This window comes from Pyxicephalus adspersus, chromosome 1 (genome assembly GCF_032062135.1).
Source record: "Pyxicephalus adspersus chromosome 1, UCB_Pads_2.0, whole genome shotgun sequence".
In the NCBI taxonomy this organism is placed as follows: domain Eukaryota; kingdom Metazoa; phylum Chordata; class Amphibia; order Anura; family Pyxicephalidae; genus Pyxicephalus; species Pyxicephalus adspersus.
Genome location: NC_092858.1, coordinates 33,573,715 through 33,596,009, shown reverse-complemented (window position 1 = coordinate 33,596,009; position 22,295 = coordinate 33,573,715). Strand labels below are relative to the sequence as shown.

Sequence of the window (22,295 nt, the reverse complement as noted above, 5' to 3'; positions counted from 1 at the left end):
ATATAACATACACTCTATTTGTTCTTGGGTAAATTTAACTCCAAGGTCTCTTTCCCATTTAGCAATAAAATATGGTATTGAGGTTTCCTGAGTTGTTAGTTGTAATTTGTATGTATGAGAAAGAACTCCTCTTAAGGGATCGCCATTGATGTCTCGAAAATGTTTGAGACAACTTTATAAAAAAATTATTGAGTAATGTTTGAGATAATTCCACAGGTATTAAAAATGAATTCTATTGAAAAATTAAGTGTTGTTGAAATTTGATTTGTTGAATAAAAGAGATTTTTTAAGGAAAAAAGGTTGTTGTTGGATGCCTGGTGTTATATATATATATATATATATATATATATATGTATTTATATATATATACCTAAAGGATGTGGCATTATATTTGAATAAATGGCTGAAGCAAAATGATACATTAATATAAACATTGACTTTTATCTATAGATAGGTTGTTCTTGAAAAATATTAAAATATTTCTCGTTACATTTTTTTTTCCTAAAGTATTTCAGATGCATGGTTAAATGACTTTTTTTTTTAGATGTAGTCAATTCTTTATTAAAAAATTAAATAGCAATATATCATATTGAGCCAGTGTTATATTTTTATTCTGCCTATAGGATAGCTATGTTAACTTACAAGGTCTTCTGGAGGCTCAGAGTGGCTAATTATAATTAGCTGTGGATATTGTTATTATTAGGAGCTCCCTAAGATGTGAAAGTATTTTCAAGGTCTGCTATAGAGTTTTTTGGAAGATGAAAAGCTTATTTGTTTAAATGTGTAAAATTTATGTAATCACAAACCTGGAGCAAGATAAGACCCTCAACTGGCATTGTTGGTGGGCCGCTGTCCTGTAAATGGGGCATTTCTAATTCATCTTCTTTTCTGGCTAGCAGAACTGCATTCATTCTCCTCTTTACTAGGCATACAAATATAAGAATAAAGAAGAGAGAGAAAAGAAATAACCACTTATTGTCAAAAATGATGATTAAAACCAGAATTCCAAAATTAAAAACAGAATTCCAATGCTACAATAAAAAAAAAAAATCACCAACAAATACATAATAAAAATAATAAATAGGCAATAAATTTAACAGTTGTGCAGACATTAAAAAATATATATATTTTAAAGACAGCTAGAGTACTTTTTTTAATATTTGCCTTCTACTGCAGTAAAATTAGCAGGGGAGGGATAGCACTAAGAATCAGTCAGGCTATTCTACATGCAGTGACAAGGAACAAACAAAAAGGTTTTCAGTCCTGGACCAGATCTATTCTAGGTTCTTCCATGATGGTATATCTTCCCCAGTCTTGGAAAGTGTTAATAAATCAGGCCCATTATGCTAGTAAAACCCGAAAAATATTTTCTTTAAAAGGGGGAAAAACTAAAATCATGTTTATCATTTCCTTGTTACAGGTTGGTACAGGTTTTTGTATTTTTGAGTTGGTCATAATAGTAATAACCCGTCTCAGACAGTGAGAGCTTTTTAAACACTTAACATGATCACACAATCTGCAATCTAGTGGTGTGACCCAGTTATAAATCAAGTATTCTTTTTCAAATGGCTTAAGTAAAAAAATCTCATTTTATGTTTTAGTATATATAGTATGTACAGTCTCAGGTCAGATGCCAGGGTCTGCACTCACAACCCCATATATATATATATATATATATATATATATATATATATATATAAACAACCAACAACCATTACTGCCATAGTTAGATATTTAGCTTAAATTCTCCAGGTTTTATGTATTGACCTACCTTTGATTACCCCAGCTGCACCCAGTGCCACGACAATAGTTACCATTGCCACATACATTGCAACATGATTTCCTGAAATGTATACATAGTTTTATAGTTTAATACATCAGATTTTTAAAAATATAAATAAAATCTTGTGCCAAAAAACACTGCAATACATTTTCTCTTGTTTATTTCTTTAAACATCCTTCAGGTACAGAAAAACCTTTCTGATGTGCCAAAAATCCACTTACCGCCTAATTTCCAGTTCTGAGCTGACAAAACACAACTTTTGGCCCTTGCTCACTTGTCTGTTGCTAAACTACTGACTCTCCTCCACTGTCCCCCTGCTATAAATATTATATCCACAGCTCAGAGTGTATAGTATTAGTGTGGTGGTCAGTGGAACAAATGCCTCATGTTGTTGGTCATTGGGAAAAATGTCACCTTTACAGATAGCCAAAGAGATCATTGGTGTTCCAACTGACCTGAGAACACAAACTGCTTTTTGCTCAAAGAACCCCTGGCAACCTCTGGTGGACCCTGAGGTTTCACAGAGCCCTAGTTAAGAAACATTGATCTAATTGTTCTGTAGGCCAAGATAAAAATTGGAACGACTCACACAGGCAGTGTGGTAAAGACATTGGACAACTTTAAATTTCTGACAAGATCCACTGTTTATTTTTTGTAAACAGATATAACAAAACTATTTCAATAGTACATTTAAAAAGCAAAAGGAACAATCAAAAGACATTCCATGCATCACGGACATCAGAGGTAACATAGACACATGACCAAAACTAAACAAAAAAAGGACAATACAAACTTTTTTCATTATTACAACAGAAATCAAAAGCCTCCAAAATTCATATGCATCAATTAATTAAAGAAACACTAATTACAGACTAATGAACAGCATGATGGCAGTGGTAAACAATTCTGCCTTACAGAGCTTGATTTCCACTTGGAAAACTTTCTGCATACATTCCTCTCCTCGCCCCCTACTAATAAGTCAATGATAAAAATGACCAATTCTAACCATGAGTACTAAATACTCTCCAGAATGCGTCTCCTCCCCTATGCGCCTGTAACACAAATTTGTGAGGTTGCACCTCCCTTATCCACAAGTACAGAGGACACCCACCTGCCACCTTCCTCTAACATGCTTGATTGTAGAGTCAGATTTCTACGATTAAGCAGCAATGGTGATCAAAACACATCAGAAGAAACCAGCAGGTGTAATGTCCTCTCAATTCGCCCCAATATGTTTTCTTTGAACTGTATACTCTTCGGGGCAGGGTCTTCTCCTCCTGTGTCACTGTCTGTATTCTTGTGTCATTTGCAACCCCTATTAATGTACAGCACTGCGTAATATGATGACGCTTCATAAATCCTGTTTATTATTAATAATATTAATAATAACTGCAAAGGAGCAATGTGAAGCCATACATTTGTGTTTCATATTAGGTTAACTGTTATCTAACTAGACTAGCCCCAGTCTAAATTTCTGATATCACCATGATTACTCCTGACAGTACTAAGCAATTACAGCATTTAGATGTCTATCAGAGCTAAAAAATTATATTTTAAATGCATAACAGATGCCAAGAAAATATTAAAAAATAGTTTTGGTTTAGGTGCTTAACTAAATTAACCCAAAAGATAATTTGCTGACTACAAACAACACTCAATGTATTTTAGGACCTTAGGGCAGGGGTAGGCAACCTCCGGCCTTTAGGCCAGATACGGCCTAGCCAGTAGTCCATTCCGGCCTAACGTTCCCCCGGTCAATCGGCCTAATCCTGGCTGGCAGGGGTCGGCAACTCACGGCTCTTGAGCCTCCCCTCCTTGTTATGCCTCCCTTACCTATTTTCCGCAGCCGACGTTAACACCGGGTTAAGGGAACATTCCCTCTGCTCCGTATGCATTGCGGAGGAGAGGGATTTCCCTTCAGGGGCGTTCCTGGTGGGGAGCAGAGCCATCAGCGCGAGAGAGTCAGGCCTAGTGGGCCTTCTTGACCTCTTAAAATGGCCTAGTAGCCAAAAAAGTTTTCTGACCACTGCCTTAGGGGAACTGATGTTTAAAAGTTATGCTTTTTCCTATAAAAAAAAAAGATAGGCTTCTGAATTTTACTTTAATTCAATGAGCTAGAACAAGAATGCATTTAAGGTTTTCTTACTTTCCTCATATACATACTTGTTTCAAGTCAGTGATTTAGGAAATGCAAAAACTAAATCATCATATAGTCAACTAACATTGCCATTGCTGGCAGCCAGGTTAATAAAATAGGACAGAAATATAGAAGCTGCCATCGCTCGCTTGGGTTTAGGCTCCAGTGCAGTAATTCAGTTCCTTTCTTTACTTTAGGACAGTGACCCACCAATAATGAAGAAAACATAATAATGTTATGATTACCACTTACTTATATAGGAACTAAGCATTAAACATGTTTACAGAGTCCATAGTCATGTCACTAACTGCTCTTCAGAGAAGCTTACAATCCAAAATCTCTAATATAGCCATAGCGTAATGTTCCTAACATAGCCAGGGGCCAATTTAGGAAAAGCCAATTATCTACCCGTGATTTGGATTTATTAAAGAAATTTGAGTTGTTGTACTTAGCTAAATGATGTGCTACTTTGCAAAGGAAGAAAGGCGGCTTTTTTGGCAAATTGTTTAGTAAAACAATTATATTGAATATTTTACAATAAGACAAAGCTTCACAAAGTAAGCTCATGTGATAGAGCATGAGACTATTTATACATATCACTGACTAGCATATTCAAAAGTTTGCCTTGGTTCTCAATGCGTTTCGCATACTTGCTTCCTCAGGGGATACAGAGAACTGAATAACTCAAAATATACAATATCAAAATAATATATACATCTTTTGTTGAAAAGTGAAAAAACACAAGATATAATATGATAACGTGTACACTCGTAAAGTGTATTGATACTAAACTGTGTGGATGTCAACAGGTTATCAAGGAGAATGTATCTATCCTTCTCTGTGTGAGAATATGATTTATTAGTATGATAAATATCAGGGAGCATGGTGGCTCAGGGGTTAGTACTCTGGCCTTTGCAGCACTAGTTTCCAGGTTCGAATCTCGGCCAGGATACTATATGCATGGAGTTTGTAGGTTCTCCCCCTGTTTGCGTGGGTTTCTGCCGGGTACTACGGTTTCCTCCCACATTCCAAAAACAGGCAGTGAGGTTAATTGGCTTCCCCCTATAAAATTGACCTTAGACTGTGGTAATGACATATGACTATAGTAGAGACATTAGATTGTGAGCTTCTTTGAGGGACAGTTAGTGACACGGCTATGGACTTTGTACAGAGCTGCGTAATATGATGGTGCTATATAAATAGTGTAATAATAATACTAAATATGATAAATGATAACTCGATTTTAAATTATGATAACATCAGGGAGGGGGGTTAAATAGCATATTATTAGTTTTAAGGATGACATAAGATTGGTAAAACAGGTTATCATCTTATATTTTGTGCTCTATTACATGAGCCTACTTTGTGAAGCTTTGTCTTATTGTAAAATATTCAATATAATCAATTACTAAACAATTTGACAAAAAAGCCATTTTCAAGTCTCTCCTTTCTTATTTGATATTGATTTAGACTTTGGCAAGCACATTGTATGTATCTGTGACTTTCCCGTTGGTACACCTCTTTGCAAAAGATACTTAACATAGATTCTTGAGTGGGCGAAGATCTCACTATTATTTGCAAGCAAAACACTGTTTCACCTTGCAGGTGATTGGATATTCTTTGCAAAGCAAATTTTTACCATGTTCATTATTAATTAACTTTGCTAAGTAAACTGCATAAACTCCTTCAGTAAAACAACTGATTGTGTGTAGAGGAAACCCGCAGAAACAGAAAACACACAAAATCCATGCAACTCTGAGACTTGGGCCTACAAGACAAGAGCCTTAGCTATTAATCCAACATGCCACCTACATTATTGGGAAATTCAGCTTCAAAAAACAAGTGAGCAATACCTATATAGCTGTCAGGATTAACAATAACCCCTTTCACAATTGCACAATCTGGCAAATATAATGAAAATATGTCAATGTGGTATGACATTTGTGAAACAATGCTAGCTAATCGAGTCACAGTCATTTATTAACTGGCTAGGCACTTGTAGGACTGTGACCACTCATATCGGACACATTTTTGATAACTGACATCAGACTCCGTGGTCATACCCTTACTGGATTTGCTTGCATTCCTTTGTTGCTCCCTTGCAGGTGTCATCCAATCACAGTAGACGTTCCAGCGTGCACATCTCTGTAGTTCAGCTGATAAGAGACCCAGTCAGAGACAGAAACAAATCTTTCCTCCCCCAAACAACACCTGTGTTTCCCAGCGATAAGCCACCCCTTCTATGTGATCAAATCCAGAACACAAGAAATTAGAATTTCCATTTCTTTATATGTGAAAAAGAGCAGAATAATATGTACAGATATATATGTCTGTTAATAAACTTTTTTTCATAGCCAAAACTTTTTTCATTTTGAATAGAGTAGCAAAAGTTTAAAAACATTTTTGTGTCAGAGTGAATCATTTCAATGTAATGAAATTTACCCATTTAGACAGCTGTGTCCCCATTGAAAGATTTGCCCTCTGCTATTGTTCTGCTGGCTAATTGCATTTTAGAATTTACCCCACCTTCTTTTACACTGACATTATTGATCAGGACAATTACAGCAATTTAAATTCCCTAATGGGCACACAAAAACTTATAATAGGTAAGGTCAGGTGTGGGCGATCGGAAATAGCTTAGGATTTCTCCAAGTACAGGTTTACTAAAAGGTTTTGTGGTGGTAAACGTTTTGAATGTTTGAGATAATTTGATGAGAGAAATCTGGGGCTGAGATTTCTAGATGTCTTCTAAAAATCTGAGTTGTCTGTCTATCTTAAATCTCAAAACATTCTGAGTCTCTGGGCCTGATTTTTTAAAGTGCTCCAAGGCTGGAAAGGAAACACTTCTATCAATGAAACTGGGTGATCCAGCAAACCTGAAATGGATTTCTTTTCATTTTTCATCTTTAGTCATTTGATATTTGGTAGCAAATGTTTTCAGTCCTGGACCAGATCCATTCCAGGTATGCCAATTAAAGAGCACTGGAGGTTTTGAATGAGGAGACTTGTTCCCATTTAACCTCTAGTGCCAGGAATAGCACATTGAGCTGATTGATGAATGCTGCATTCATTGATCAGCACAGTCCGCAATTTTTTTTTTTTGTAATTAAAATTCGAGCTTGATCGGCGAATTTACACCGGCCATTTTCGCTTACAATTTCGGTAAGCAAGAACGGCCAATTTAGCCACGAGATCGAGTTTTAAAAACTCGCTCGCTCATCCCTAGTCCAAACCACAGACCATCCTTATATGGATGCAGTCCGTACAAATATGGCGTTAGGAGCTCACAAAGTGTGTAGCAAGTTTGATAAAAGCCCAATGCATGTGCTTAAGTGACACAATAGTGCACTTGTATACCTATATGTGGTATTCAATAACCAACATAATGACATTCCTGTATTCCATATCGGTCCACTTCCATTACTTGAATTCCCTGCTGCATACCAACAAAATAGCCGTGGCCGTAACCGTAATCGAATAAAATAGTCTACTGACCACACTCAAACAAGCATGCTATTAGGCTATTTCATAGATTTATGACTTATAAAGCCTAAAAAGTTTTACCTTTTCTCGGCTTGCTATTTTTACTAGGTGTTAATTGGGATATGGCATTTGATATGAATTTAACGGTTGCTGGAAACTCCAATATTTACTAGAAAGTTTCCTAAAGCCTAGACTTCATGGTAGTACATAGGGCTGTACTCATAGACAATCTGGAGGCCTACAATTAAAATGTTCTAGGGGCCTACACTCAATGATGATCTAGAGGCCTGTAGTCAAAGATGATCTTTTGTTGTGTCCACAGCCCTGTGCTACTGTCCCCCCCGGACATATAGCAAGCAGGTCCAAGCCTGCAATGGAAGATTGGGTGGGTTTTGGCATCATGACGTCACTCCAAGGTAAGTTTCTTCCTCTTTAAGTGACACATGGCTCCTGGCACATGCACAGTCCAGATTCTGTGGATTTAGTGATCTGTGAGGGCCGAAAGTTTGGTGACCACTGTTCTGGAGGCTTACAGATGATTGATAGGCCCGTAGCCACTGGTGTTCTATAGATCTCTATTGTACCTATGGGTGTTCTTTACAGCTGTAGTCATAATTTGGTGAATTATCTGTCAGACCATCACGTTCTATGTGCTGCTTGCTGGTGCATGCATACTACAGCAAAGACTTCCCACATTCACTAGGCCAGGAAGTCTGAGGCATGGAAACATCATTGAATGGGTCTTTGTGAGGGTTTTAGTGATGTTTTTAAAATCTGAAGTGCAATTAAAATGATTTAATCCCAAGATTTCACTGGTGACCTGAACATTTTGTGCAACCACAATTAAGGCGCCTCCTACAAATAATCAAACAAAAATGCCCCCCAAATAATATGCACATACTCACGGGTGGTGGTGTTATGTGAAAGGGTGACATTGGCATTGCACATGTTTGAAGAACATAAACAGTGATATTTGTCATTCCTGTAAATGGGGACACAGACCTCGGATCTGCACACAGCATGTGATGGAAAGCAGCCTGAAAGAAGTGACAAACATCATATGTACAATACTGAAAATAAGAGTTACATAAAGTTAAAGTGCAAAAAGCTGGAATTCACATAGGAGAATTGTTTTACCTGCCAACAAATTAAAAATTCTGTTTAGTCAGCCCTGTGGATCAAATGTCTATGAGGCACTGCACAGGCAGGCGGGTGACACCACTATTTCATATTTTAGCTCTATTCTTTCTTGTGTCACCTACCAACCTGCTCATTGTACAGTGACAAGGCAGGACAAGCAGCTGGGAAGATGAAATAGGAAGCAATGGCATCACCCTGGTTGCTGGGCTATTAAATGTAAATCACAAGACTGGCTGAAGAGAATTACAAAGCTTTATACAGGTAAAATATTTACAAGATTGTTTCCAGTGGCTGTAAAATAAATGGGCACTGTACACACAGCCCTGTTCTATAGAGAGAGGAGGGGGAAGAAATATCAAGCAGCACCCTGCTGTGCTCGTAGGTGATGATGTTAGCATAGGAAAATTGGCATGAGGGCAACTCCAGCACTGGATTGGTGGTGGGAACTGAACAGTGAGTATACCTTGCTTTACAAGATAAATAAATATGAAGGATGAGTTACAAGTGGGTTGGAGAAGGGTAATACATTGTGTGGTAACACACATGTTCCAGTGCCACCCCAGCACACCTGAATAGCAATGCACAACAACCCAGAGCAATGCATGGTAGTGCAAAAAAGGGTCCAGTGCTTTTTTGCACATTGGGATGCCTTGGCAGACCATTTATTTTTAATTGGCTGCCCTAATGTATGCACGTTAAATGCAACAAAAAAATCATTACCACCCCTCATAGATCCAAATGTGCACTTAGTAATTGTTTTGGATTTGACCACTGGACATGATGGGAATTCCACACAAAGCTGTGTTTTTATAGACTGTCCATTTCTGTTTTAGACTGATTGCAGCAAGAAGCAGTAAACATATAATGGTGTTATGAGAGCCACAGCTATTATGCAGTTAAAAGAATCAGGTACAGTTGGGACCTTTAGCAACTAGGCATAAAGACAAAATTGTGGACATTCCCCATCCTATGAGCTGTGAACTACTTCTGTATTGCAGGTTCTGCAAATTTCACACCCCCTCCTACTAAAGACCCCAACCAGCCATAAATTTTGCCTACCCTTTGGTCTAGCACTGGTTGCTGAGATGAACCTCAAAGAATAATGTAATAAATATTTGTGTCCTTTGTCTATGGTTGGGACTAGAGAGTCTAAGTCAAAAGCTATGTACATACAGAGTCTACTTAAGATATATTTATCTATGCAACAAAAATGTGATATTGAAATGAACCCACTCAATCCAAACTAGCAGCATAAAAAAATTGCATTTAGTTAGAACTCTTTATAGTTTATATTCTCACCCAGTGCAACCGGCTGCAGCTCTCCATTGTTGAAAATCCATATTCCCATACAACAGTTGCTGTTATTGCAGTGTACACTTCCTGGCTCCTTTATTTCCCCAAATTTTGCCAAAGGAGGTCCAACAGGAAAAGAGGTGTTTTCATGCAATGCACACGAGATTCCTTTTGGATTGACATCTAGGAAAAACAGAGTCCTCATAATAAAGGATCAGATATCCCGTCATTATATGACCTCTAACAGACCTACCTGTTGGAGAAACAGCAAGAATGATCAAGTAAGTGAGGATATATAGTTCTCCCTGAGCCATTCCTATCGGATGCAGAGGTAATGTGGTAAGGTTTGCTATCCCTGGCTTCTGCACATCCACTACTGCACCTGTTAACCTAATACATTTTTATGTTTATTAAAAATCTTCTGTTCCTATTTCACAAAACCTATCTCCTGCCTAATTTCTGGAGATATTGTCCTTTTCTTGGATTCTATTTAAACCTTAGCTGGCAGGTCTGGGATGGGAGAGTAAAACTTCTCAAGGATACCAAACAAGGGGCGTAACTTGGCCATGGCGGTATGTTGGGGGAGTGTTGTTCTGGGAACACTGAGTCAGGAAGGGACCTAACAGTCAGTGTTACTGATAAAAGAATCTAATTAAAAAGTTTATTTGAAAACATCAGTAAGAATGAACACAAAGGCATATTTACCATATTTACGGTACAGCGCTGTGTAATATGTTGGCGCTATATAAATCCTGTTTATTAATATTATTATCTTTATTTTATGGAAATTGTTCTTTTTTTGCCAAAAAAAGCAAAATGGATGTAAAAAATTGAACATTTCATAGTCAATCTCTGCTGTTAATACTTACCTGGCTGGGAAGCCTATAATTGACCAATGTCTTAGATGCGTCCACTTACCAGTTCTATAGCAGTGATGCACTGGCTTGGCTTTAATGATATTCAAGCTTTGATTACAGTATGCTAGTAGCTTCAGAGTTGGAGATTACAGCAACATGCCAAGTCCATGTGAGCATTAAACAAAGCTTGTGTGAAAGTCTAGGTGCACAAATATTAGGCTTATGGAAAGCCTCCTAGCAATTTGTTTAAAGCTGAACTCCAACCAAACAGATAACAAATGAAATACATATAAGGGAGTTGTTTTACCTGCTAAAGAATTGGCATTCTTGTGGCAGGGCAGGGCAAGAGACCTGAATGTCTTCTGCAAAAAATAGGAAACACAGCCCATCCCATACATGTGCACACACCTATGTCACTTTACTCATGCATTAATACATTTATTGGTGTCTCTTAGAAATCCAATATTCCAGTTAGCATTCCCATCTGATGTGTGTCTAACATCCCTAAACCACAACCAATTGTTTTCTAAAATGCTTTGATTAATATGCTAACTTAACACTGAAAATGTTTGTAGCTATGTCTGCTCATGTTACTTTTTACAAGCTGAATCCGGTTTGCAAGACATAATGGGTGCATGCAATTCATGTGCAACCTCTCCCCTATTCTACAATTGGAATTTTGTTGCCAGTGACAATTTGCCAATAACAGGATCACTAGAGAGGGCATAAAAACTTTTCACTTTTTACTATGGTGTCACTGAGCGTTGTTGTCTGATGTGACTTAGATCTTCATATGTAGTTTGATTGTACATATGTACATATTGTATTGGTAATATTCTGCATTCATAGCAACACATTAATGGTAGTCACTCTGCAGCTCCTATAAGGATATCTATCTAAAAAAAAACATGACAATTTTTGGTAAAATTAAATATCAACAAATAATAAATTATAGGTAATTAGAAAATTATTTTAAGCACTTTGTATGGCCAAACAACTAATACAACTACAGTAGCTGCTTCCCTTTCACCTGGCTGCAAACCCATCAATGATCTGCTTAGCAGGGCTGCCAGTGTGTACGTGCCGCCACCCAGTGGGCTATTAGCAGAATGCACCATTGATAGACCTAAATGAGAATAAACTCTCCAATCCAGGTGTGAGCAATCAATTCATTTCCCTAATGGGTGTAGCAGATTCCTAATATATAGACACCCAAGGGAAGGCTCTCCATCCGATATTCCTAAAGACAGGGAGTTGTTAAAGGAAGCAATAAAAAGTAGGTATTGTATATGAGAGGTTCTAAATTCATCTGTAAAAATTGTTTATGATGTTTTAAATATATTTACTTATTGTTGTAGATGTTTGGCATGTAAGGGCTTTTAGATATGAATATGTATCAATAATTATATATTTAATCTATAGTTGTGAATAATATAGATGTTGCTTATTTTGATGCCTTGCTAGCAGTTGCCTATTTTGCTAGAAGCTATGCAGGAGATTCTTAGTAGATCCATGTTGCTTATTTACATTTTCACCAAATGTATAATATTGTGGAGTTAGTCAGTGGTAATTCAATGTGTATCCATGCACTACTTATTAGCAACTGTGTGCCTCTGTAAATTATTTAACACTTTTTAATATAATGGGGTGGAATATTTAGATCCAATTATTGGACTTGGAATGGGGGGGAATGCTTGCATGCAGATCATGCCAGTCAGTACTTTTTGCTCCATGCTGGCATTAGGCCACGTCTTTGCAATTGGCATAACCTTTTCATCTTGCTTTATGTGCTTCTTCAGTTGGCTGCTGGGCTAATAAGTAGCCATCACAGGCAACTGAAATGAGCTCCCATGGAAGGCTGACAATGCTGCTACTAATGGTAGGGCAATAGCCTATTGTTGCTAATCTCCAAAGATAAGTGCTTTTACTGATCTCCAGTTAAGAACATTTGCAAGTCTTTACAACAGGGCAGAGCTAGGGTAGAAAAATGTGTTGGCGTAACACATGTAAAATGCATGTAAAATGCCTTGCATGTAAAATTGTTATGCCAGCGTGGATCTGCTTCTGTGCTTGCTGTGGCTAGAATTAAAAATAAAAATGGGAATGGTGCATACTGAAATGTACATATGGAATGCATACCTTAGGAAAGTTGTATACAGATCTGGTGCCGAAAATACTGCCAAATGGAGTTACGTTACTAGGACTTACATTGCTATTACAAGGACACTTTAAGAAAGCTTTCTGCAGTTATCTACCATCAAGCTGTCCGTATTTATTTGGCAACATTACAAGTTTGCAGCTATGTCAGTTTTTATATTTTCTGCAGAAGCAAAGCTTATAAGAGAGTAAGACTAGTTTATATGGGTGTTGTGTGAGCAGCAAAATATTGCTTTCTTTTTGCAGGGAAAGGCAGAAGCTGCAAGCAGTGTCTTGCCCCTAGCTGTCCATAGTGAATAAATATGGACAATTTAGGGTTCTCCCACCAAATCCACACCAATGTGCATTCAGTTTAAACAAGCATTGCAGTGGCAACTGCTGAACAGAGAATTGCTCAGATTGTCCGGGTAAACAAGTTTGCCTTGAGGACTTATTGTATTGGATGTATTTATTTATTTTTTTTTATAGAAGGGGGGGGGGGGAGGGGTAATCTTCCCATAAATTGAGGGAAATTTTCTCCCTTTGGAACATTTTACTCCATTCTAGATGGCACAAAACCTGACTGGTTTTAACCATTCCTTGCCCATAGAGTGAATATATGCTGTGCTGAGGCTGCCATTGCAACCCATTTATCTTGAAAAGCTGTTAAGTATTAGATCTGAACATGTTACTTGTTAAATTTTACTCTTGTAGGTCGCAATGCCAAAATCCGTAGAAGCCGCTGAACCACGGCGCGGAAACAAGTACGCCCTGAGAGTAGCACTTAAGAAGGTTGATTATTGTTCTGACAGCAGCGAGGAGACTGAAGAGAACCATGGCCACTCATCCTCTTCAGAATCGGAGGAGAAGAAGCCTCTATTGGTGCAATCTGGGGATTCTGAGGAAGAGGCACCAAATGAATTTCTGCAGAGAAGAGCCAAGAATATTGAGCAAAACAAAGCCATGGTGTGTATAAATTTTGGCAAATCTGTTTTTTTGGTTTTGTAAAAATTCAGTTCCCTTATGTTTAGTGTACACTTTGTGGGGAAAATACAATACAAACTAAGAAAGGCATGGCGATTACCACAGTGGACCCTCTTTAAAATTTTAAAATCTGTTTTTTAATCTTCCAGCTGGCTAAGCTTATGGCCGATTTGGAGAAAATGCCAGGACACCTAGAGCCGGATTCCAATAACGAGAACCGTGGGCCTCCGGTAACTACTTTACTACATTTACTGTAGCTGTGAAATGAGAATTTGTGTTGTGTGTCAAGTTTGTGTTCAGAATCTTAGGAAAAAATTTGTTTTGACTTCAGAAGTACACAAGACGTTCCAGAGGAGCTCCTGTACCAGCCGAACCAAGAAGAAACCCTGAACGTGCCACTCGAAGAGTGACCCGATCTATGGGAACAGTGTTGCCCTCCTCGCCAGACAAAGACTGGAGGCTGGAGGATCAGCTAGTGGAAGAGGTGAGCCTGATTTGTTAACTTATTGCATTCTCAAAACTTCCCAAAGCATAAGACCTGCTAATTCATTTAAATTTGATCATTGAGAGCTGGAACACTGACGTGTTCATCAACGCTCCAAATATAGTGAACAACTATTTAGTGTACAGTTAAATAGCCAGTCTGATGTGAGCTATTGCCACAGGTCGTGTCTGATTTGTGATTTGTTTTCAATGTCTGTGAAATTCAGCAAACATGAAACCAATTGTTTATGGGGTTTGGCTCTTGCTAAATTCTGGGCATTTTGAAACTAATAGGCAAATTACTATTAAATCCTGGGAAGATTGCTGTTGTAATGGGGGATATGTTATATTAACATAATACAAACCAATATTTCAAAATGCTAGCCCCTAAAACTTTTTTGGAGGAGGAACACTGCTCACTAGTAATGGGGAAAGCGGCTAAAATAGACTATGGGGCCTAAAATGTCCACAAAATTAGACAAGAACTAAGGCTGGGAAGGGGTTGCTTTGGCAAGAGCTTTAAATTGAAAATGGTGCCTAACTGACCTTATTACCTCTAATGCTTTCACTTTGTTTTCCATAAATGCCTTTTGATTCAATACCAGTGTCTGATTTCTTGGCTTAACCAAAAGTGCCCCTTTTGGTCCTACATTTTCTGTCCATATTTCAAAGGTCACATTGTAGATGGAGATTTAAAAAAAAAAAAAAAAAACGCCCACGGTAATTTGCACATATGTGAATATCACCAATCTCATCCTGGATTGTTGTGGTTCATACATCTCTTAGAGGTCTAAATGCTATGTTGATCTACGCCAGGGATGTTTTCACTCTCCATTTGAGTCCTCAAACTGCAAAGGTTGTATCTGTTTGGAATATATGACAAAACCTCTATTGGATTCATTAGATCTGATTTACTAAACCTGAGAACCCTCCTGAGTAAATTTTGACCATCACCTGTACACTTTTAGTTGTTGATCATTAACTTTAGGTGGACCATACTGTAGCTGTACAGTTTAAAGCCATCAATCTGTACTGAAATTAAGCAGGACTTGTAAATTGGGCATAATTTACATAAATAGTAGGACTTTATTGGAAGGAGCTACTCTTCAATGTAGAGGACTAGGGTACCAGTATGCATTATCTATTCTTTTATGCAGTAAATCACATGTTTAAGGTCTCATAAAATTGGTCTCAAAAAATTGCATGAGCAGGTATCCCCACATCTGCACATGTTTTGGTTTCTTTTAATGTGTTTCGCAGAGCTAATCTGCTTCCTCAGGAAAAGGAGGTAGTTTACATAAGCAAAGTGCAGTGAAAAAAAATACTGGTAATAACCTAAAATAAGTTGCATAAATCTATCAAGCTCCTACACTGCATATCCTGTAATTTACCACATTCTAACTCTTGCTTTAATGTATTCTGCATGCAAAGAGGGAGCCGGTAAGAAGGCGGCGAAGCACTCGGCCCAGCATTCATGCTATTCCCCATGTGATTCGGCCAGTTGAGGAAATTACAGAGGATGATCTGAAGAATGTAGCGGAAAATGTGAAAGAGAAGGTGTACCACACTGTGCTTGTGAGTAACATATTCAGGGTTATTAACAACTGACAGCCTTAGGTTTTTCTACAGTACAATACTGTCCATAACTTGAAAGAATTTTTGTCTGAAAGCAGACTTGCTCCCGTGCCATTTTTGTCTTTAGGGTTCTACCTGCCATCAATGCAGACAGAAAACTATGGACACAAAGACAAATTGTCGCAATGTAGAGTGCCGAGGAGTCCAAGGACAGTTCTGTGGTCCATGTCTGAGGAACAGATATGGAGAAGATGTACGGACAGCTCTTCTAGATCCTGTGAGTAAGAGTTGGGTTTTCTGCCTAATTTGGTCCTTTTGGGTATTTTTGTTTCTCAACAGCTTGAAGAGCCTTAGCACTGGCAACTGGGCTAACATAAACTTATGGTGTAGATGGTTGTGTACCTCATTTACGAGTACAGCCTCCACCTCCCTGTCCACTTAACACAGCAATTCAACATTCCCACCAGCAGGAAGGTGCCTAAGTGGGCTGAGTTGGAATGCATTGCTTTCCATCTGTGGATGATTCCTGATGGTCCTGCAAAATGCCTAACACGGTCTAGGCCTGGTTTATTAAAGCTCTCCAAGACTGGAGAGGATATACTTTTTTTTTTTTTTTTTCAGTGATGCTAGGTGATTCGGCAAACCTAGAAGGATCTGGTCCAGGATTGAAAACACTTGATAACAAATGTCAATTACTTAAGAAATCCAGGTTTCCTGGATCATCCAGCTTTACTGATGAAAGTGCATCCTCTCCCACCTTGGAGAGCTTTAATTAATCAGACCCTCTGGGTCCTAAAAAGCGTGGATCATGTGGTCATATCTAGTTCTAAAGACCAGATTATTCTCTGGACTGTTCAACTTATTTGCTAAAGGTTGAAAGAAAGCAAAAGATGACAACCAATACCTTTGCATGATGTGATCTGTAGTACTTTTAACATCAAACAATGCAAGAAACCAATTCCTCCAGTTGTAGGATATCCATATAGGGCACATAAAACTACTCCTCAGAAAAGGCATCTCTTCTGTTACAAGTAATATGTGAAAGATGGTCTTGAGCCACCCCATCTCTTGGTTAAGAAAGCTTCAAGCCTCTAACTTTGTGGAACATGTGAAAGCTTAAATGCACCAATAAATGGGAATAGACATTCTGTTCTAATAAGCATATATATATATATATATATATATAATATATATATATATATATACTGAGGCCATAAGGTTTTCAGCAAATATTCAATGACTGTGGTTGAAATATAACATTTTTAAATGCAGATAGGAGGCCTGTCTAGATGAACAGGGCTTTTGTGTAAGGCTTAACATTTTAAAATGCAATTTTGTTCTAGAATTGGACCTGCCCCCCATGCAGAAGGATCTGTAACTGCAGTTTTTGTCGTCAGAGGGATGGTCGCTGTGCTACCGGTATTCTGTTTCCTTTAGCCCGTTATCATGGTTATAATGATGTTCATTCCTATCTAAACAGGTAATTGGTCCCTATACCCAGTAAGGAATTTTAACTGCTAATGTACACAGAACCTGATACAATACATTCTGCTAATTATTTTTTCTTAGTTTGCAGAGAACAAAAGATGATGAAAGTGATGACTCTTCCTAGATTTGATTGAAGACAGTCTTGTCATTGGATTTTAATGTTGCTTGCTCTTGTTTTTAATGTTTGCTCTGTTCTGTGGAAAATCAAAATCAAATAAATTTTTCTTTATATTTTTTAAATATGGTAACTTGGGTTATTTTAGTTTGTGAAACTTTCTTGCTCCATCAGCATTACATTCTGACTGGTGGTCCATACTGATGCAGAGTAGTAATGACTTTGGTAAGGTAGGATATGCAGCTTGAACTACTAATTAGGACTGGGATTGTTTTAAACCAAAAACTTAAAAAAAAAAATGGCCTTTAAACACTATGTAGCTTATAACTACAGTTAATACTTGTCCTGCTGTCAATCTTTTGCATCTGCCATACTTTGTATTGAAACCATCTGATCGGTCCTGTACTGCTATAGGGGAGCCAACAACTTCTGTTCTGAAAGTGTTGGTTGCAGAAGCTTGGGGGGGGTTGAGGGCCATTATGAGAAGTAAAAAATTACAAACTCTTCCTAATAAAACGTAATGAGTAGAAAAATAATAAGACTAAGAAGCTGGGATTTGAGTTAGAAAACAATTTTGTATAATTACATTGGCTCAAATTAACCAATTCATAGACATGGATGAGTTCATCTTTCCATCAAATATTAGGTCATGTCCTATCATGTACTCTAAAGCTACATACACACATCCAATGCTTCTTGTCTGATGATCGGCTCAGGGTTGATATCGGACGAGAATCTAGCATGTCTACAGTGCCCATCCATCGTCTGAAGGACCGTCCTGGCAGATCCATGGACGACAAACAATCGTAAAGGGGAGGGCACACGGGGGGTGCCGCTCCGTCATTCTCTCCCCTGTATGTACTGCACTCATTCATGCATCGTGCAGTCCTTAGTCGTTGGAAAGGATTGTGAATGATCCTTTTCAACAGCAATTATTGCACGTGTGTACCTAGCTTTCTCATTGGTGTGCATGATTCTCCCTCTATGAAAACTTTTGCATCTAGAAACAAAAAACATTCTTCTCTGATAACTTCCCAGTCCTAATACCAACATTTTAACGTTCTCAAAATACCCGACAGAGCTGATAAGTGAAATGCGTCGGAAATAGATGTAATGATTTTTGTATAGTTGCTTGTAAACCTGGAGTATTAACAGTCATATATATCCAATGTCTATATAATAGGAAATAACCTATTATTTTATGGAAAGATGAGTGTGAATTAGTCACAATGATTTTGTGACCATGAACTTGAGTTTAATTAGCACCGCTAACATTTCTTTGACGGTGCCATATATCCTAATTTCAGGATACAAGGTGTAAACCTCATTAGAGCTCATTTAATAACTTTGAAAGATTTGGTAAAGCATGAATGTAGGGGACAAGTGCTTCAGAAAAACATGACTTTGCATGAATTTCTGCTATAGGAAATGAGGTAATGACAAAAAAAAATACAAGGATCACTGGTGATCTATTATGCTGCAGGGGGCACAGAATGGTTGGAGGTAAGAAACCAAGGTGGGGATGTAAAGTGACCCTGCAGCTTGTAGCCAGTGCACAGGTAGAAGCAATAATTTAAACATCAAGTTTCAGTAGGATGTGCACTAAATCCATTGGAGCCAATAGATTTCTCTGAATCCCCTGCAAAAGATTGTCAGAGAAATACAAGAGCAGCTGCTTTTAGGACAAAGCTTTTGTGGTTTCATGGCTTCAAAGGGCCCTTTATAGATTACATTGGGAAGGGAGCACACTTGTAGCCACTGGAGTCAAAAACCACTAAGGTGTGATTTAGGTCCTGAAGTTTTCATGGAAGTGTGAAAAAAAAAATTATATAATATCAGCTCAAAGTGTGACAAATGTTTCCATACCCAGAATTAAAGACAACATACCTTAATTCCAATGGCCAACATAAATTTAGGCTGTCAGCCACATCAGTAGGTGTGCAGTAAGCAGCCCCCAAGACATTGATAGAGTATGAGCTGGGGCCACAGTACGATAGGACTGACCTAACTTTATTATTCCTTTGAGGCAAAACCTTAAGTATTCATGATACAGACAGCCAGTAGCAGGTGAGGATTGGAAGGCTGAAGTGAAAAGACACTGATACTACTGACATATAGCAGGAAAAAGCACAACGCTTCATCCAATCAAACACCTATGGTAGAAACAGAAACGTGGTTACCAAAGTAAAGTGGTCATGCCTGGTGTTCAACCCGACGGGCCTGCGCATATGGGTCTGCATGGACAGGGAGGTGCCGAGATAATGCCATCAGCTCTAGGCAAGCAGGCACAACACATGTTGGATTTTTTTTTTTTTTTTGCTTACACCATTTCTGACCTTTTGATACCTTTTTCTGAACTGTGGCTGGGTGGAGCTGGCCATCTGTGTAGAGGAAGGGCTTTTGTTTCAAAAAGAACAATACCCAGCAGCACATAATCCCATCCTGAGACGGGTGGGTAGTAGCAATCGACAGAAGTGCCTTGGAATCTAAGTATATTTACATAGGAGTGCTAATCTTTATTAAAAGGAATGCCTTACCTTTGATATGATTGACATATAAACATTGATTACCTATGTTGTTCACTTTTTTATCTTCTTTTCTGCTTTCATTGGGTTCTACTAATAAAGCTCAAATTTAAGAATCCCAAAAGATATTTCTTGGGATATGAAATATTTCAAGATGTCCCCTGTAATGATGTCAAACCTTACTTTGACTCCAGAAACGCTTGATGGTTTTCAGTTTTAGTAAAGAACCTAGATTATCGGGATTTTTTATTTCAAAACATTTGCCCACAATAAACAAAAATACTCCAAATGTATCTACATCAAGCATTACTTGAGATAACACCAGAGGGGTAGTCAGGTAATACTAACTATTGGTAAATTCTATAATGTTGAGAAAAACCAAGATAAAACAACTTTGTTTTCAGAAGTTTTTCTAAGATTTTTATTAATGTCACGCCCTGTATTTATCTTAGAGACTACAAGCAGAGAAAAGGAAAGAAACTTAAATTTGGAAGACAAACATTTTAAGAGGAAATTTCCTAACATACTTTTGTATCTACAAAGATGAAAAACCTTAATATTTTATATACACTTTTACATATATTTTTTTTTTAAGCACTGACCATAAAATCTTTTTCGAACAATTCGGATCAGCAACGAAAATCTAATAAGTTAGCGAAGATGCTCCTGCTTCTTCATGTCTCAAATTGATACAAATTCTAGCAAGCGCATGAACAGAGACAGTCCAATGAGGGATGGGTAACATCAAACAAAATGACATGACTGCTTTGAAAATAAGCACTGTCTGTGGATCAAAAGGCCAACTGAAAGACTGAACATCCAAAGTTGTCGAGATAGATGTAGCATCGTCTAACTACATCAAAACAAAAGAGAACTTACTTGGGAACTAGGGACAACATGATGGGAGAGCCAAGTCCTCATTAATTGTAAAAGACCACTTTGAGAAAAGGTCTGGGTCTCAAATCCACCTAAACCTGATGCAAAACAGAAAAGGCTCCCTACAGGAAATATACATTCCTCACAGAGGTGTGTGAATCATGGGAAAACTGTAGGAAGTTTTGCAATGGGATATTAATATTAGACAGTATTTATATAGTGCTGACATAATATGCAGTCCAGTTTATAGTTATGTCACCAACTGTCCCTCAAATCTAATGATCACATTCAAAGGCCACAGGGTCACAGATGAACCAGAGGGTACTCCCGGGGCAAGGGTTTTATTCAGGGATTAAGGCTGCGTACACACGTGCAATAATTATTGTTGGAAAAGATCTTTCACGATCCTTTCCAACGACAAAAGACTGCGCATTGCAAGAACGAGCCCTGTACAGCACCATTCTGCTCAATAGAGAGGGGAGGGGGGAGAACAATACAGCACCCCACTGCACTCTTTCCACTTTACTTCTATTACGATTGTTCGTCCTTCATGGATCCAACAGGATGGATCCATGAATGCACGTCAGATTCTTGTCCGATATCAGCCCTGAGGCGATTATCAGACGTGAATCATTTGGCGTGTGTACGTAGCCTTAAAGTCAAAAGGGCTCCATTTATAAAACAGGGAATCTGACATCCCCTGGTGAGTATCAATTACTGCCATTGAAACACATGGAACTGGAGGATTCCCCACTGTATAAATAGAGCCCAAAGGACTAAATTAGAAAAAAGAAAAAATTTGAGGCATCTCATCTTTGAGGCATGCTGGAAGTAGGGGACCCCATGCTGGTTTGTAAAGTTTGTAGTTGCTGGTGTCCAAATTCTAATAAAAGTGGCAGCAAAACCAAATAGTATGCCGTTTTCCTCTTTTACCTATAATCAATTTTAAGTGGGTCACAACCCATTCCAATGCAGATTAAGTTTCCATTGTCATTTGTTTACCCAGCCCCGAGATTACACAACTTTAAGATAGGTCGGGTTGGTGACCCCATTTTCCCCACTGCCAATAAACTATACAGCCCTAGACAATAAAGCAGATGTAGTCTGATGAGGTTTTCTTGTCTCTATCCTCCTGTTTTGTTTTTGTTTTAAGAATATATCTATTGTCCTTTATGTCTCCCAGACAAAGGGATTAAACCCAGTAATACCAGCAGTTACAATATTAAAAATTTTTTTTTTTACTATAGATACAAAAAGTTTTTTTTTTGCTGTATTAAAGCAAAACACTCCAATACCAAGGCTAACAGGCAAACAACAGACTGTAGCAACGTCCTCATATTCACAGTACAATCAGACAGATGTCTAGTATAATAAATAAAAAAAAAATAAAAAAAAAAAAAAGAATCAAAACACTTGAAAA

General features: G+C 37.9%; 2 protein-coding genes across 3 annotated transcripts in view; one reads left to right on the top strand and one right to left on the bottom strand.

Moving 5' to 3' along the window:
• Positions 1-926, bottom strand: part of AMHR2 (anti-Mullerian hormone receptor type 2) — a 10,495-nt gene extending 9,569 nt beyond the window's left edge. Inside the window, exon 1 of the mRNA XM_072405991.1 lies at positions 807-926. Coding sequence (XP_072262092.1) covers positions 807-911 — 105 coding nt within the window. The 5' untranslated portion in view covers positions 912-926. The remainder of the gene's footprint in view (positions 1-806) is intronic.
• The window catches only part of LOC140326951 (cell division cycle-associated protein 7-like), a 31,955-nt gene extending 14,365 nt beyond the window's left edge, over positions 1-17,590 (top strand). For both annotated transcript variants that reach the window (XM_072406012.1, XM_072406003.1), the window contains 7 exons: positions 13,544-13,795; positions 13,963-14,043; positions 14,145-14,297; positions 15,728-15,871; positions 15,999-16,148; positions 17,215-17,351; positions 17,441-17,590. In XM_072406012.1, the coding sequence (XP_072262113.1) occupies positions 13,550-13,795; positions 13,963-14,043; positions 14,145-14,297; positions 15,728-15,871; positions 15,999-16,148; positions 17,215-17,351; positions 17,441-17,483 (954 nt within the window). In that variant the 5' untranslated portion in view covers positions 13,544-13,549 and the 3' untranslated portion in view covers positions 17,484-17,590. The remainder of the gene's footprint in view (positions 1-13,543; positions 13,796-13,962; positions 14,044-14,144; positions 14,298-15,727; positions 15,872-15,998; positions 16,149-17,214; positions 17,352-17,440) is intronic.
• Positions 17,591-22,295: the final 4,705 nt, after the last annotated feature.